This window comes from Channa argus, chromosome 16, assembly GCF_033026475.1.
Source record: "Channa argus isolate prfri chromosome 16, Channa argus male v1.0, whole genome shotgun sequence".
NCBI lineage: Eukaryota > Metazoa > Chordata > Actinopteri > Anabantiformes > Channidae > Channa > Channa argus.
The window spans coordinates 3,324,312-3,340,334 of NC_090212.1; the positions used below are offsets into that span (position 1 = coordinate 3,324,312).

General features: G+C 38.8%; 2 protein-coding genes across 2 annotated transcripts; both read right to left on the bottom strand.

The window, feature by feature from the left end:
- Nucleotides 1-4,113: 4,113 nt before the first annotated feature.
- On the bottom strand, nucleotides 4,114-5,836 carry kcnf1b (potassium voltage-gated channel, subfamily F, member 1b). The gene has a single exon (XM_067480691.1). It carries the CDS (start codon nucleotides 5,574-5,576, stop codon nucleotides 4,257-4,259), a length of 1,320 nt encoding a protein of 439 aa, XP_067336792.1. The 5' UTR covers nucleotides 5,577-5,836; the 3' UTR covers nucleotides 4,114-4,256.
- A 452-nt stretch (nucleotides 5,837-6,288) lies between these two features.
- On the bottom strand, nucleotides 6,289-15,435 carry LOC137101829 (V-type proton ATPase subunit C 1-B-like). Its single transcript, XM_067480692.1, has 13 exons — nucleotides 15,326-15,435; nucleotides 14,863-15,064; nucleotides 14,245-14,312; nucleotides 13,657-13,742; nucleotides 12,639-12,733; nucleotides 11,322-11,413; nucleotides 11,141-11,236; nucleotides 10,982-11,050; nucleotides 9,831-9,923; nucleotides 9,652-9,739; nucleotides 9,288-9,385; nucleotides 9,062-9,197; nucleotides 6,289-7,460 (listed from the first exon to the last, which is right to left on the bottom strand). Exons 2-13 carry the CDS (start codon nucleotides 14,989-14,991, stop codon nucleotides 7,371-7,373), a joined length of 1,140 nt encoding a protein of 379 aa, XP_067336793.1. The 5' UTR covers nucleotides 14,992-15,064; nucleotides 15,326-15,435; the 3' UTR covers nucleotides 6,289-7,370.
- Between the last annotated feature and the right edge of the window lie 588 nt (nucleotides 15,436-16,023).

Consider the following 16,023-nt stretch of genomic DNA (forward strand, 5'->3'; position numbering starts at 1 on the left):
TTAACTTGTGTCTGTGCCAGCTTAATGAAAATGTGGGATGAACAATGGAGGTCCATGCAATGGCAGTAGCTATTGTATAAAAATGAGCTATTCAATAACTCAGTTTACTGTTTGGCATAGCCGACTTTTAAATTACAACAGTGTGTAGGGGCCACTGGTAGAAACTAAGTTGTCAATAGTTAATCTTAATTCATGTTATGTTCATGTCAGTTGTTATGGTTAACATGTCACCACCCCCACAACCCCTTGCGATAATTTTTCCTAGTGGGAACACGTAGTGTGCTGCACAATGCTGATGCAAAACCAGAAGCTAGAACATTTTTTGGCTCATGCACCAGGTTTTCATTCATTGTCATTCAAGTGATGGGATCTGATTTTTGTGAGCAGGATCCAATTCTACTTAATCAACTTTCTCCTAAAAATCACATTTCTACATCTCAAAACTGCAAATGTAAGTATATTTTGTAAGGAGTGTAGTTGGAAGATGCAAGTTGCATTTGTAGTTGCAAATGTAGTTACATTTTCTCCTAACATGATGAGAATATCTGGGTGTTTAATGTCCTGTAAATGCCAAGTTGTAAATATGGTGCTACTAAGTCAAACTTGGATCTATAGTGTAGATAATAATAGCAATAATAATGTGGTACTTCATTCACGCATTCATTCAACAAATATATTGGGTTATAATCCATGCACTACATTACGTAGCCCACAGACACTTAGCTGAGTTTACATCTTAGTTGCATAGCAACATAATTTTTAGGAGACAGGGTTATCTTATTACATCCAAGGTAATAACCAAACTGCCATTGGCCAGAACCATGTTTGCACAAGTTCTGCATTCATCATGTGATCCTATAGAGGATTGTTGCAAAAGAAGTGGTTAAGTAGCAAGATAAAGTGGTTGCATTATTGTGTGCTGTGAACTAAAAGACTTAAATAGAGAAGGATGCTTCCCCCAAAATGCAGAAGTGTGCAGAACATCCTGATCATTTTTATGCATTTTGCCACAACACACCCAGTAGACACAAACAATATTATTGTTAATTTGGAGTCATATATCCATCCTCCTGATGAATGTACGCCCAATACTCACCCCCTGCTAACCTCTGATTTGATCTCCTCGATCTCCTCCCATAATGTATCTGCTCATTTAGCTGCTAATCATTTAATGCTTGACAGTTCAAGTCCAGTACAAAGCCAAAAGAAAAGTGAAAGAGAACAGAAAAAACCCATAAGACACTACATGCTCTAGAGCGGAGAATACCTGCTGTGGCTGGGTGATATTTCTCTGTGTGTTCATCTAATCAACCAACACCTTTCAATTTACCTGTTGTTATTTTATTGCTGTGATTTAAAAGTGTATATAAAGGAAAGGCTTCATAGAATGTGTTAAATCACAGACTGTATTGCCTTTAATTACACTTTAGTAAAAAACACCCAAACACCTTCAGAAACACCTACCCTTTGCACAATGCAGTTATTTCCCTCCACATGTTGAACGAGTAATGAACAAACGTTTCGAAACATACTGCAGCAAGCAACTAATTGATGACGCTTTGAACATCTTTCTTTCTGAACATCAACATGCATTTGGTACAAGTTCCCATTGATCAAATATAGCATGAGAGCCATAGAAATAAACAGACAGTACAGTAGTTAACACACACATTTTGAGTTGAGATGAATTTGTCTCTTGTGATTTTACACACACACACACACACACACTTTGAGCTGAGATGAATTTGTCTCTTGGGATTTTAAATGTCGTTACAGACTGTGGTCCGCAACATATAATTTCAACCTGTGCCATAAAGTGGGAGTGAGACTGAGTCATCTCCAATGGTTACTGATGCATAACATATGAAGTGCTATATTTGGTTGTAATCAATGTCAGCTAATGTCACTCAATGTCCCTTCCCCCTGCCACAGATCAGTCAGGTATTCGTTCCGGTTATAACTTTAGAGTGCAATACATGTTTTGTTTTGTTTTTTTGTTTTTTTTTTGAAGTGCAAAGTTTTGCATCAGTACACATCTTCAGAGAATGACAGCGCTTACGCTTTACATACCATTGCATCTCTTCGCTGCTCTCTCAGCCAGTGAGGCTGACAGATCATTGTCTGAGAGAGAGGATGAGGAGGTGGAGGCAGAGGGAAAGAGAAGGAGGCAGAGGGAAACAGTGTTGGGGACAGAAGTGGTGGTGGTGGTGGTGGTGGTGGGGGTACTGTTTTTGAGTAGTCATTGTGTGTGGGTGTATATGGCTTTACTTCGAAGTGTACAGTTTCCACAGACTGCTGTTATGGTGTCACATGAAAGACACCATCACAGATACTTAGGCAGCAGCTCACACAGACCCACACGATCCACAGAATCAACTGTTCGATTCATTTATAGATTAGAAAGATCTGCAAAACACCTCAGTAAAAATCTATAGTGGTGAAATTGTTAGCATTAAAAAAAAGGGGTTTAATCATTGTGTTTTGTTTGGAGAACCACAGACTCCAGTGATTTGTGTGTAAAATTATATGCAGATACTATATGACTGAGTTGACAAAATATGGAAATGAGCATTGCTACTGCACTGCTGTTACATCAGATCTGTCATATAATAAGTTATGTCCATGCTACACAGTAAGGTGGGGGTCATTAGAATTCTAACTTCATGTTCCAAACATTTGTAATTAACTAACTAACTCTGTAGGATTTGAGAGGTGTACAGAAGTACTATCAGCACAATCACAAAGTATAATGAAATTCTTTTATTAGTATTTAAATAGCTGGGATCCCACAGATCTCCAACAAAATGACAGACTGAAACATGTCTGTCTGTTCAAACTCATGTTTAAATTCTCCTAAAAGAAGAAAAAAGTATGAGATGATAAAACAATATTTAGCTACGAGTTACTGCAGACAGCCTGGGGTCATCTTCAGAACCAAAATTATTTTTTTTTTCTTTTGTCCTTTCGGCTTATCCCATGAGTTCAGGGTCGCCACAGCGGATCATTTTCCGCATGTTGATTTGGCAGTTATTTTTTTTTTTGTCAGATGTCCTTCCTGACGCAACCCTCCCCAATTTCTACCGGGCTTGGACCAGCACTGCACAGCTGGGGAGGAGAATGGGCTGAATATTAGGATTAATTAAATCTACTGTGAATGATCGTATAAACAGAAATTTAAATAGACACACACACACACACACACACACACACACACACACACACACACACACACACACACACACACACACACACACACACATACATACAGGTTCCTAGTTCTATTCATGTTTTCGTTGGCATAATGCACTCCCCAGCCCCTTACCATAATCTAAACCCTATTTTAAACCTAATACCGGTCTTCTTAGGACCAGCAACAGGTCCTCACAAACCATCCTGAGAAAAATCATATTTTGACAACTATTATAATCAAACACAAACATACACACACATCCAGAGAGAGAGAGAGAGACTTCTATCTATTATAACTACAGAACTCGTCTTTCCATGTATCACTTCACTAAAAGGATTGTTTGGTGTGTTCACTTCACTGGAAAATTGCACATGTATTTACAGCTGGATTAGGATTAATAAGCACATTTTTTAAAAATTGTGTTTTCAATACTTCACACCCTTTGTATGGTGTAAATTAATCTAACATGGACCCACTGGGCACTGTGGTCAGACACTGATTCTCTTGTCACACAAAATATTTACTTACAGCTTTGGAGTAATCTAATTAGAGATTCCTTTTTTCTGGGGTCCTTATCAGTTTAGTTGGAGGTGTACCATCAGAAGAAGAAAGAAGAGAGGAAATGTTTTAATACCACAAATCATTAAACCGTTCTTTAATCACCATTTATACAGGTAATATATATGCATATGTGAAAGTTTATTTTTCAATGCACAACTTTTAGTAACCTTCACAAAGACAGGTGGAGATAACATGTGTAGAGGCAAAAGCAAGATATCACATCTACAGGAAACCAACAGCAGAAACAACAAATGTATTGTAACAGAATGTACTGGTGGAGCTCTGCAGGGCCTTGAAAAGTCTTGGATGCAGTTTAAACCTATGTAAATGTTCAACTTTTATGTTTTGAATTTTGTCTTTGGTGCACTCCATGATGGACGACTGATCTTTTAAGTTTTCAGGTTTACTTGAACATGAAATAGCTCATATAATTCAGTCTAAGTGCGATAACACCTTATAGAAAGTGTTAACTTGTAGAAAGTGTTGGTACGCCCACAGTGTCTTCTCAGTCCCGGCTCTTTCTGCGCGCCTCCCTGCCAGACTTCAGCTCCATCAGCTCTACCTCGTGCTTTGCAGCAGTTTCCAGCACTTTCTGCTTATTGTAAAAAATGACAAAGTTATTAATGATGGGGTGGATGGGCAAGGCGATAGCTATCACCCCGCACAGAAAGCTGACGGCTGCGTTGCACTTGCCGAGAGTGGTTTTCGGGTAGATGTCTCCATATCCCACCGTGGTCATGGTGATGATGGCCCACCAAAAAGACTGTGGGATGCTCCTGAAAAGAGTCTCCGGGTGGCTTTGCTCCATGGTGTAAGCCAACGCAGAGAACACGAAGATTCCCACCCCCATGTACATGAGGAGTAGCCCCAGCTCTTTGAGGCTCCTCTTCAGCGCGTAGGTCAGAGTCTGCAGCCCGGAGGAGTGGCGCGCCAGCTTAAAAATACGCGCGATGCGCAAGATACGCAGCGCCTGGACTGCTTGCTGGACGTTGGCCAGCTCCATCATGGATGTAGTGCCGAGGTAGGTGAGAGACAGGACCACATAAAAAGGCATGATGGTAATGAAGTCTATGATGTTCATGATGGAGAGCGCAAAGTGCAACTTGTTTGGAGAGGAGGCGAGACGCAGCACGTACTCCGTGGTGAACCATAACATGCATGCGGTCTCGATCGCTTCCAAGGTCGGGTGCTCTATGAGTTTCCCCTCGGAGTCTGTCACCTGGAGCTCCGGGATGGTACCCACACACATCACCACTGCTGAGACCAGGATAGAGAGGAAGGATGCGATGGCGATGATGCGCGCTGGCAGAGATGAACCCGGCTTCTCCATTAACCTCCACAGGAACCTCTGACACCGCTGCGTGCGCGTAATGCACTGATCCACATCCAGATCCTCCAAAATTACTTTCACCTTGTTTGCAATTTCTCTCAGCTCCTGCTCCTTCTCACTCAGATAACTTTTACAACATTCGTCTAAAACACTTTGGTCTATTTTCCAAAACTCCATCTCCTTGATGAAACAAATTGGGCAAATGCCACGTTTGATGTGGATTTCATCAAAGTAGTAAACGTCGATGATGCACTTAAAGGCATCAGGATCTCGGTCAAAGTAAAACTCTTTTCTGCCAGGATCAAAGTCATCACAAAGAGACGAGATAAGTTCGTAATTCTGAGTGGAGCAGTTCACCAACTCCGCCAGTCTGCTTTCTGGGTAGCGGTTCAAAACATCCCCGTAAAGCACCACTCGGACTCCGCCGATGTTCACAGCAATTTCCCCCTCAGCGCACAAACCAGTTCTGTAATTTGGCTTCGGAATTGCCCACATCTTATCATATGTATATCTGTCTCTAAAATTTAAAAGTAAACCATACTAACCACAATTAATGTCCATTATCTCGGTGCGTAAAAGGTTTCCTCTCCAGGCTGTTCAATGGACTGAATGGCACCGCCTGAGCGGCCAGCTTTTCCTGACTCTTCCCACTTCTCTCTCTCTCTCTCTCTCTCTCTCTCTCTCTCTCTCTCTCTCTCTCTCTCGCTCTCTGTCTCTCTCTCTCTCTCTCACATACACACACACGCATCCACACACACACACACACACACACAAATAAGTTGAGCATTTACACATAAAAGCAGTTCAGTCAATTCAGTCAGTTTTCATACCCAAATTCAGACAAGCTGTCCCAGTTGTCATATTCCTCTTGTCTTTATGTGCCATAATTTGCATTAAAGAAATTAATTAATTACTAAAAAGTGTACAGTTTTTAATTGTCAATTAGAAACCATAAATATATTGATCCAATATTATTTATGATAGGTGTCAGAAATGTTGCTGCCCAGAACAGAGTAAGTGCACTCTCTGGTGATCATACAGTGCATAGCATTCAGTGATACAACATACTGTACATGTACGTCAGTGCAAATATGAGGTTAAATGTTTACATTTTGATACTTTAGACTAATACTTTTTGAGAAAATAAGCACATTTTTTAGGAATTTTGCATCTGTTTCTAAGCATTTTTGTCAGGTAGGAGTTTTGGTCATTTGAAGTTTATTTTTCTATTTGTCCTCTTTTTCTATCTGTTTTTAGAGATTTTCGGTCAGTTTTTTTAATCATTTATTTGTATTCAGTGAACAGCAATTTCATTTTCAAACTTGCATTCAGCTCTAACCACCTCCACCATGGAGCCCAAAATACTTGATAAGTTTATTCATATATGCAGAATGCCCCAAGTTCTGAAATGGGAAACATGGACTCCACTTTAAAACCAGTGCCTCTGACAAGCAACAGTAAAATGCAACTTATGCACTGATGCATCAATAATAACAAATTAATAACATATTATATAATTATATATCAGTCACAGGAGAGCATCATCATCATGATGATGACACTAAATGGTGGGAAAAGTACTCGAAGATCTCCTACTGAAGTCAAAGTAACAATGGTACAACCAGAATCCTACTGTATTTCGTATGTATGAGTAATATAAAACTGAGCATAAATAAATCCACTTTATTACACTGTAATGGCTTCAAGGTTTCTAGGAAGAATTGCATAGAGTTGTACAATGACATCAACATTTACACTACACGTTCTTTCACAAGAAAACAATGAATATTTTGAAAGAGCTCATACATGTTTGAATAGTTCCACAATGTGCAGCTAATATGGTTAGCATTGTTAGCTGCACATTGACCCTTACTGTCTGCAGCCAAATCTTAGTGGCTCAAGAGAAATGTTGTAAAGACATTCAAGGATGTACTCTTCACGATATGCGTTTTATTTAATCATTGCGAATCTTCATGCTGATATGCATTATAATGATTTATTCATGTATTTATTTAGTTATTTATTACATTTTAATCGTTAATGGTTGGATGATTATTCGAATTAAGACCAGTCTGCTGGAAGTTGTATATCCAATGTAAAAGTGTGTTGTAATCCCATAAAGTATGGGCCTTGAAATGGCATAACACATTAATTAAATTCATTCATTCATTCATTCATTCATTCATTCTGATGCTTTTGGTTCTGAATGACTGGTCGGGAGCAAGATGCAGCACGAGTGACGGCGTTGTCAATGCTTGCTCGTTGTGTGGGCCCTCTCTTTGTTGCCTACTAGCTGAAGTCGAGCACGTTGGTGCTGATTTGAAAGCAGATGTAGGAGAAGTATTCCTGCTGCAGGAGTCCTGGGATGTCACAGTTCATCTGCTTGGCACAGGGAGACACAGAAAACACAGCTTCACACATACCACGAACCAGCTGAAACCCACCGATGTACCGCAGTGTTTGTCAGTGCACCTTGCAAATTCAGTTCTTTTCACAGCTTTGTGTTGAAAATTATGCACTATATTTATCTTGTCATTGTCAATCACTAAAAGTGCAGAAAAGACCATCATTTCAATTTTCTTACTGCAGCCTGGCAATTTCATAGATCAATTTGCATGAGACAGATTTATTTCTAGTGAAGTGGACAGCAGATGGTTGACAGCTTTTCCCCTCTGACATCTACATTAAATCTGAGGACAGTTTGGCAAAAACATTTTCAGTTGGACTATGGTGTTAGACAAAATAAAAGTTGCACATCGATTCGTCTGTAGCAAGTTCAACATTGTCACAAAAAGAAAAAATGACCTATTTTTAATGTAAGCTACCACCAAGCTAACACATGAAGTCTTATGTTTCCATGGTAACAACAAGTGACACTTGCTGACCAGTGGCACCAACTGACTAAACGACAAAACCATGGCTCATATGGTTTGCTGGTAATACTGTGGAGTGAGCAATGGCAGGGTAAAGAGGGTTTTTGCTGTATTGTTAAACCCCATGCAGGCAGGGAGCTGAACAGTGTCATTTGATTGTCGGATCGGCCATATTTGTAACTTGTCGTTATTTACCCTAAATTCATAGCAAATTAGTTCTGCTTAAAAGTGTCAAGACCTTGAAACCTTTGTGCCACAGATAAAATTAAATTGTTTTAAAACTAAATTGTTTTTCAATAGTTGAAATTCAAGGGAGGTGAGAAGAGAAAAAGAGGAAGGAAAAGGGACTCTACCTGCAGAAAATCACAGAAGCAAATAACAATATTTTCCAAAAATTATAACAATAAATACTAAAAGCATTCTGAGTGGCATCCAATTTCAAGTAGAGTTGCTGTCACAGTGGCGGGGCTGCACTCTTTTACTAATCTACAATAGCAGTAGCTTTTGTCAGAGCGCATACTCCAACTCACCGAGAGAAAGTCAGGGGGATCTTCAGGACAATCAGCTTCTAAATTAATGTGATTGGAGTTTTCTTTTTTATCTTGAGTGTAAGGCCTTAATGTAATGTAATTGTGTAGCTGCTGTTTAAATTAACAGTGAATTTACAAAGAATATGTCTTATATTCAGTGAAGTAAATAAATGAGGCAGCACAAAGTAGTAATGTGAGCAAAGAACCACTACTTCACATTTGTACTTGAGTTAATGTACTTACGTTATTTTCATTACCGAGCATAGGATGATGCATAGGTTGTGCTTGTGTCATTTTAGTTGTGGCTGATGTGCCATTATTCCAGGAAGTCATGTCAGCCAGTTTTACTGTAATTTGCTGATTGACCTAATGAAATGTGGTTCAAACTCACAGAAAAGCTATTTGGCCTTACGTTGAAATTGTTTCTATCACACATGTTGATCCAAAGATCAGTTCTCAACATCCATGAGCAGTAATTGGAATGTTTGTTTCTTTATGCCTTTTTTTCCCCCCATGCTTTAATATGGACGTAACAGTGAGACACACACACAACATAAATCCATGTATGGTGTCTTACATCTAGTTTGCTGGCAGTGACAGTGGCAGTGGGGTCCAGGTACACGAACAGTGAGGCAAGTTCTTTTCTGAGTCTCTTTGAGCGTTTCTTGTCAGTCTGCAGCAGAAAAGCCTGATAGTTGACAGGCAATCCAAACCTGGTGGGGGAACAGCCTCATTAGAGTCGACCTACACAGGAGTCACATTTTTTCACCAATGCTGAGAGAAAAGCACTAATGGGAACTGACCGGAGGACGGATTCCACAAACACCCTCAGTGCTTTCAAGTGAATCCAGGCAATAAATACCTGACTGAAATTCATCTTTAGGCAACGCACAAAGACTCCCTGAGGGCGAGACATACATGTTTGCATGTGAAATACGCATTTACACATACAGGACACACACCAATACCCAGTGGTGGAAAAAGTAGTCTGAAAAGCAAATATACATCTAAAATACACGAAGTGGAATAAATGTACAATGTTCGCCTCCAAAATGTAATGAAGATTAAAAATAGACTAAAGTAATAAAGCACTAAAACCTCAAAAAAATACATATTTTCCCCCATTGCCAAAATCTCATCAGAAAGGAAATATGATGCTTGACTCACATATTGTTCCTTTTTGTGAACACTTAGCTTCTTCATTTCCTCCAGCATCTGTTCCTCCACATCGTAGCTGTACTCACGCACGATGAACCTGTGTGGATCATAGTCGAAACTATGGCAATTGACACGGACAACACAGCTTTGTCTTAACAAGGCATTTTCTTTCAGTCCACCCTGCTTACTTTCTCTCCTGGGCTTTCATTTTGAATTCAGGCACATCTCTTCTGAAAAGTGTAACTGCAAAAACTCCACCCTCTTGATCCTCATACAGCTTCCTGAGAATCACACAAATAGTGAAAATTACAGCAGGTCCAAGTGTATGACTGTCAGTAAATAACAGTAGCAATATGAAGAAAGAAAGTCAGCAATTGTTTTGTTGAAGTTATGTAATATTTTATTTAAAATGATATTGATTTTTTTGGTTTTGAGGTCTGCTTGGGAACTGCTAAACTATTTCATTTGAAAAATGATTGAAGGGTTGAGCAGCAGATGTTTACCTCACCAACATTTGCTCCAAATATAAATGTACGCAGCTTTGGGTTTGGTGGTTTAGTTTATGATCAGATGTGTACAAAATTATTAACAGTCCCAAGCTGTAGCCTACTTTTTGATTTTGATCAGACAAATTAGCAAGCTAACATGGAAAACCAATAAGGTTAACGTATTGATATTTGCTAAACATAACGTCATGGTCTCTGTGTGCATTAACACGTAGCTTATGTAGCTTCCTACCTGAAATTTTAAAGGCAAAATGTCACATAGAGCCTGCGTTAAATATGAAAGTCTTGAAATGCCTTTAAAAAAGCTAATTAAACATATAAATTAAAAACCATTGGCCATTATTAGTTGTGAGAGTTAAAATTAAATCACAATCTAGAAGACTGGTGAAAAGGTTTTCTATCACTTCATGTTGTCCAACACAGCGAAGCACAATTTAGCACTTTTTCAGCCTTTGTGAGCTCGTACAAGGCTTTTTTTTTATCTTCAGACCAGATTATTTTATTATAATCAACAAACAACTCTCAATTGATTATATGATAGCACTTTTTTTTAAGATATTACGTATTCTACTCATTCTTCAAATTCTGGTGGGATTTTATAAAGCATTCAAACTTATCAAACTTAGAAAGAAAGAAAAAAAAAACATTTCCTTCCCTTTCGCTAATTGAGGTCAGACGGACTCTCGCTTTTGCCCGTAACGGAACACCTGCGGTTTCTTGGCCTGACCTTTTGGATGCTGAGAACAGGTACCGTGGGCTTTGCCAGTACATTTGTACTTGGATCAAGTGGACTGGCTTGTCTCATGGCCAAAACTGCAAAAAAGGCAGCTCACCTGCTCGACCGCGGAACCACAAACTCTGACAGGGATTCATATGTCCCCTCCCACTGCAAGTAGCTCGCTCTGTAACCAAAAACATGTAAAGAAATACGTTTTAGCATAAAGAACATCACAGGAATATACACACAAACACTGTTGCCATGTGTCACTGACTGAGTCACCACCACCAGCAGAGTAGTAAGATACTCTGAGATCACCAGGTCTTCTTTCTTCACAAAGGTATTCAGACTGCGAGTCTGCAAATTCCCCCTGAAAAGACAGATTTTCCAGTTCGGTGTTTGCATAGTTAATATAATGATGTGTTTGGACATAATTTGTTACTCATGTTACTTACTCTAGCTTGTGCTCAAGGATTTGCAAGCTCGATTTTGCATTGTTGTATGCTGCAGTTTGAGTTTTCAATTCTGTCTCCAACTGGGAAATTTCCTGCCATCGAAGCAAATAATATTAACACATTAGAAATTTTTAATAACCTTAAAACTAATATGGGAACTAAAAAATGCATTGGTTTAACAAATGGGTTGGCATTTATTAATTATGTAGCTGCACAGCTGGCATGAAATGGCATTGAATCTGAACTTGGTTAAAACTAATAAAATCTTACTAAATCCACTTCAGCTTTATTACTATTAGGTTGCTTGGGCTTTACAGGGGCATTGCACTGATTATATCCCTAAACTCTAGTTTACTAGTTCTGGTTGGTGCTACACAGTGTGTAAAGAAGATGCACATGATGTCCTCTGTGGATCCCCATAATTTAAAAAAGATGGAGGGTCTGAATAATGCTGGTTAAATTGCATTATGGAAAATGCAGTAATCTGTGTTTTAAAAACACAGGAAATTTTCTTCTCGGCTGCTTTCATAATTCTTTTTTAAGACACAACAAAATGATGAAGTGGTAAGTTCCTATCATGTATCCCAGTGATCAACGGCGTTCGGCTTGTCCTTTCAGAGGTCACCACAGCGGAACGTGTTCTGCACTTTGATTTGGCATGTGATTTTTACGCCGGATGCCCTTCCTGCTGCAAACGTCCCGTTTTTTTATCCGGGCTCAGGAACGGCAGCAAGGTTGCCCTTGGTTGGCTGGGCGGGGCCACGCCTGGTTGGGTGGGATTTGAGCTTCCTGCCTTCTGCATTCCAACCCAACGCTCTACCACTGAGCCACCGGGCCCCCTACTTTATCATGTATCCCTGTATTAATTGAATATGTGTCAAAATACAGAAAGCTGTTTGTAATGGGTTTATTTTTTCAGCATTACTTTAGTGAATTTTGTTTCTGTGTTTTAACCCAATTGTTTTCTGGTTTATGTGTCAAAACCAATATCAAACCTATTGGAATGGATTTATTTATGCCTAAACTGAATGGCATAGCAGTGCATAATATCGCATGAATATTACTTACTAAGTCTGCTAGCATGTGGAGGAGGTAGCTACGGGCCCATAACTATGGTGGTGATAAAAACAGAGAATAGCCTCACTTTTTTAAAGGTCCACTCACATATTCTTTTAATCGTTTTTATAACTAAAGCATTTTTTTTTAAAGCTCGATGCCTTTATTTTCCTTTCAGTTAGATTTTGTTTCATTTGTCCCTCAGCGTTTCAAATGGTAATAACAAACTGTTAAATCAGTAATAGTGACATCGATTTGTACCTTGTGGATGATGTCTGCCAAGGTAGAGAGGGGCAGAGCTGTGGGATACTTGGCTCTGTCCCACTGAAACTGTGTCACATAGCTGATCAGGTCCACTGAAAAACACACACTCATAAATCAGAACATAACCAAAAATGATAAACTGAACAATGTTAAACACACACCAACACACAGAGGAATGGGGACAATCAGACAGCAAGAGGCCAAAAGCTCTGTAAGAATGCACACTTAATAAAAGAAGTCACACAACACTGCACTCAAGCTCATTGAGCATATTGCCGATAGATAAAATACCCCTCTTGAGGTAAGCTTTCAGGGGTGACAGGACGACTCTCTTATTCATGCCATGATCTGATAGAGGAGAGTGATCAGAGACACTGGTTAGCCTGGTTTTTTTGGTGCAGTTCTACTTTCCCTGTTCTACCGCCACTATGCAGGAGGCTAATACAAGATAAAGGCATCAGCGAATGTTATCTTTGACTGTGTTTGCGTATGAAGTGTTAAAATCTTATTTAGGAATTTTGTGAAATCCGTTAAAAATTTCCAGATGAACTGAATGAATTCAGTTTTGAGTTGACTCAACTCATTAAATTGATATGAAAACAAAACTATTGTCTTGATAGTAATAATAATGTATAACAATGATAAAGGTTGGTTATTCTCATACATTTAGAATATCTTTGTCACTGGGAACAGCTTCACGTGATGAATTGGTATTGTAATCATGTTAACAGAGGAACTTTGATCTGAAGAAACATTTTTTTTAAATGGATTAAGACAATGTTAAACTACCAAAAATTCAACAAATTAAATGAAACAAGACTGGGGTTTACAAAACTGATTCCTAAAATGAATTAACTTGTTCAATAAACAAATGTAAATCAAACAAACTAAGACACAACAGGTAACATTTAATTCATTTAATAAGATTTAGTTGTGTCAGAAAAATAAATTTATATTAGGAGTTTCTGTTCAATGCAACAGTAATTATCACAACGTGTGTTTGTATAAGACTCACCTCCATTGGCTAAGGCATTTTCCAGTACTTTGTCAGTGGCCTGGTCCATCACATCCTTCATACACTGACATGTTTTTTTGATTACCCTGACCAAAAAAAATCAACCTGTTACAGAGCATGTCTTTTATAGGCTCTTTTCGTGGAAATGTCTTCCCTGCAAATTTATTTCTGATTGACACTGAGCTACACAATGAACTATTAATGTGGAACAGGGGTTTTACTTATCCATGTTTATGCCTTAAATGGAAGACACATTTGGGAAAACACGAATAAAACTACATTCACACCACTGGGATTTAAGCATTAAATTGGGGTTGAACTCCACAGGGGACATTTTCTCTATCCCCATTCACACTATGTTGGCTCAGACACACCAACAATGACTTTAAAATCAGGAGGGAAAACTAACCGTCAGCTGCCCCTGACCATCAATTAATCATGAGGCAGACCGCACACAGGCTCAGAGTTATTAGTCTTAACCAAGGTCGAAATTACACATTAATATCCAAACACACAATAAACAAACAGGTTCTCTGTGCATCAACAGAGCATAGGAAACATATTCAGCTTGGGTTGTTATTATTTTACCCTTCAGTCAGCGTGTCGAGCTTGGAGAGATCATCTGACACACTGAGCAGACTGTCCAGTACTCCCACCTGAGGTCACAGCAGAGACAACTCTGTTAGGGTTACTGCAGCTGATGCATCATCCAGAAACTTTAAAACTCTATCAACAGCTATACATATGCAATCACTTGTCTACTCACTGGCCTCAAGTCTGCAGGCAGTGACTTATGACTTGTCAGTATTACATTACAAAAGACTTTACATTTGAACTTAAACTAGACTGTAGACCACAACTGTTTGTGTGGTTCCTGACCGCCAAGGTGAATGTGGATCACATTGAGTGAAATGGGTCAGATGGAAATTATGCCTCAAATTGTAGAGAGCAACCTGAGCCTTTGTCCCTTCACCAGAGAAGGACACCAAACACCATCACCCTCTTCGGCTACACTCTACTGTACGGGTATAAACACAGAACTAACATCGCTTACAATTCTTCCTGTGTTGTGTTTTGGCAACGCTGCTCTCATGGGCCAAGAAGCAAAAGCCCTAACCTTAACTGCATGTTTACACTGTACACCATATGTGTACTTTGTTTCACTCCCTTAGGCCCTTTGCTGAGACAAATGATACAAAGTTTTACCTTAAGCTCTGGAATGGAGAACTTGCAGCAAGTGGCCAGGTTAGTTTTGGCAATAGTGTGTTTGAGTTTCTCTACACTGGCCGAACTGGTCTTGTCCAAAGGGACAGAAATCAACCACAAGTCTGTCATGACTCTCAGTGCTTCACATAGAGAGCTCCAGTCAAAATCCTCCCCACAAGAACAGGCTTTGGCACCAGATAGACTGTAACCAAATGCAAGTAAACATGGATTACAGTAAGATGAACTAAATCACTGAAAGCAAATATATGTAGACTTTGAATTATATTTTGTTTGACACCTGTTTACTTTATTTTTATTTCTGATTCTACTAAGAATCACAAGTGTCTTGTGATCATAGCATATATTTAAAAAAAAAACTCTTTTCTTGGCTTTGGCGACATAAAGTCAAATACAATTAATTTAAGAATAAAAAGAAACAGCCTGTGAAAGCAGAGATGCTTACCTTTAGGTTATCCTCATGACTGTCCTGTGTCAGATCTACTGTGACAACAGGGAAGCTCTCAAAGTGGCTCCACCTGAGGCTGACAGCCGGCCCACTGTCTTCTAGGATCACAAGACTGTGTTACATCACTCCAGGTTATCTGAGCAAGTAACCTATACGTTACAGAAAATGGATGACTTTCACTCTGCATGTTCTTCAAAGTGCAACATTTTACATGCTATTTTAATGCATATTTTGAAGTATACACTGATGTATATGAACATACACCAAACTCTGCTTGTATCCTAAATGCAGCAAGCAGAGTATTTACTTTTCATTTTATTGGCCTATTTGTATCGTTTAAATTAGAATCGGCGACTTTTTTATGTCTTTAGCCGCATTTCTTTCAAAAATGTCAAAACATTTCTACAAATAAATAGATTTTTCAAATGGCCAGGCCTTGAATGATAATTGATTCTTGTGGTGTAGCTAAAACCCCTTGAAATCTCATTTCTTTCAATAAAAGGAAAAAAAGCAGAAAATGTTTCAGTATCAAAAATGTATCTGAAGTCAATATAATGTTAGAGATCCTGTATTATAATAATTGTATTTCATAATTCTGATTTAATAAGTCAATTTATAAGACTTATGTCAATTTCTTTCTTTTTATATCATGACTTACCTTTTTCACCATATTTCCTTTTGTTGTTTTTCTTGCT

What these genes read in the sequence shown, in the direction of transcription:
- LOC137101829 (XM_067480692.1), bottom strand. Translation starts at nt 14,991, where the DNA reads ATGACAGACTTGTGGTTGATTTCTGTCCCTTTGGACAAGACCAGTTCG. An exon ending in GTGGTTCCGCGGTCGAGCAG is followed by an intron (nt 9,924 to 10,981) that starts GTGAGCTGCCTT and finishes TGTGATTCTCAG; the next exon opens with GAAGCTGTATGAGGATCAAG. An exon ending in ATGAAAGCCCAGGAGAGAAA is followed by an intron (nt 9,740 to 9,830) that starts GTAAGCAGGGTG and finishes TGATCCACACAG; the next exon opens with GTTCATCGTGCGTGAGTACA.
- kcnf1b (XM_067480691.1), bottom strand. Translation starts at nt 5,576, where the DNA reads ATGTGGGCAATTCCGAAGCCAAATTACAGAACTGGTTTGTGCGCTGAG.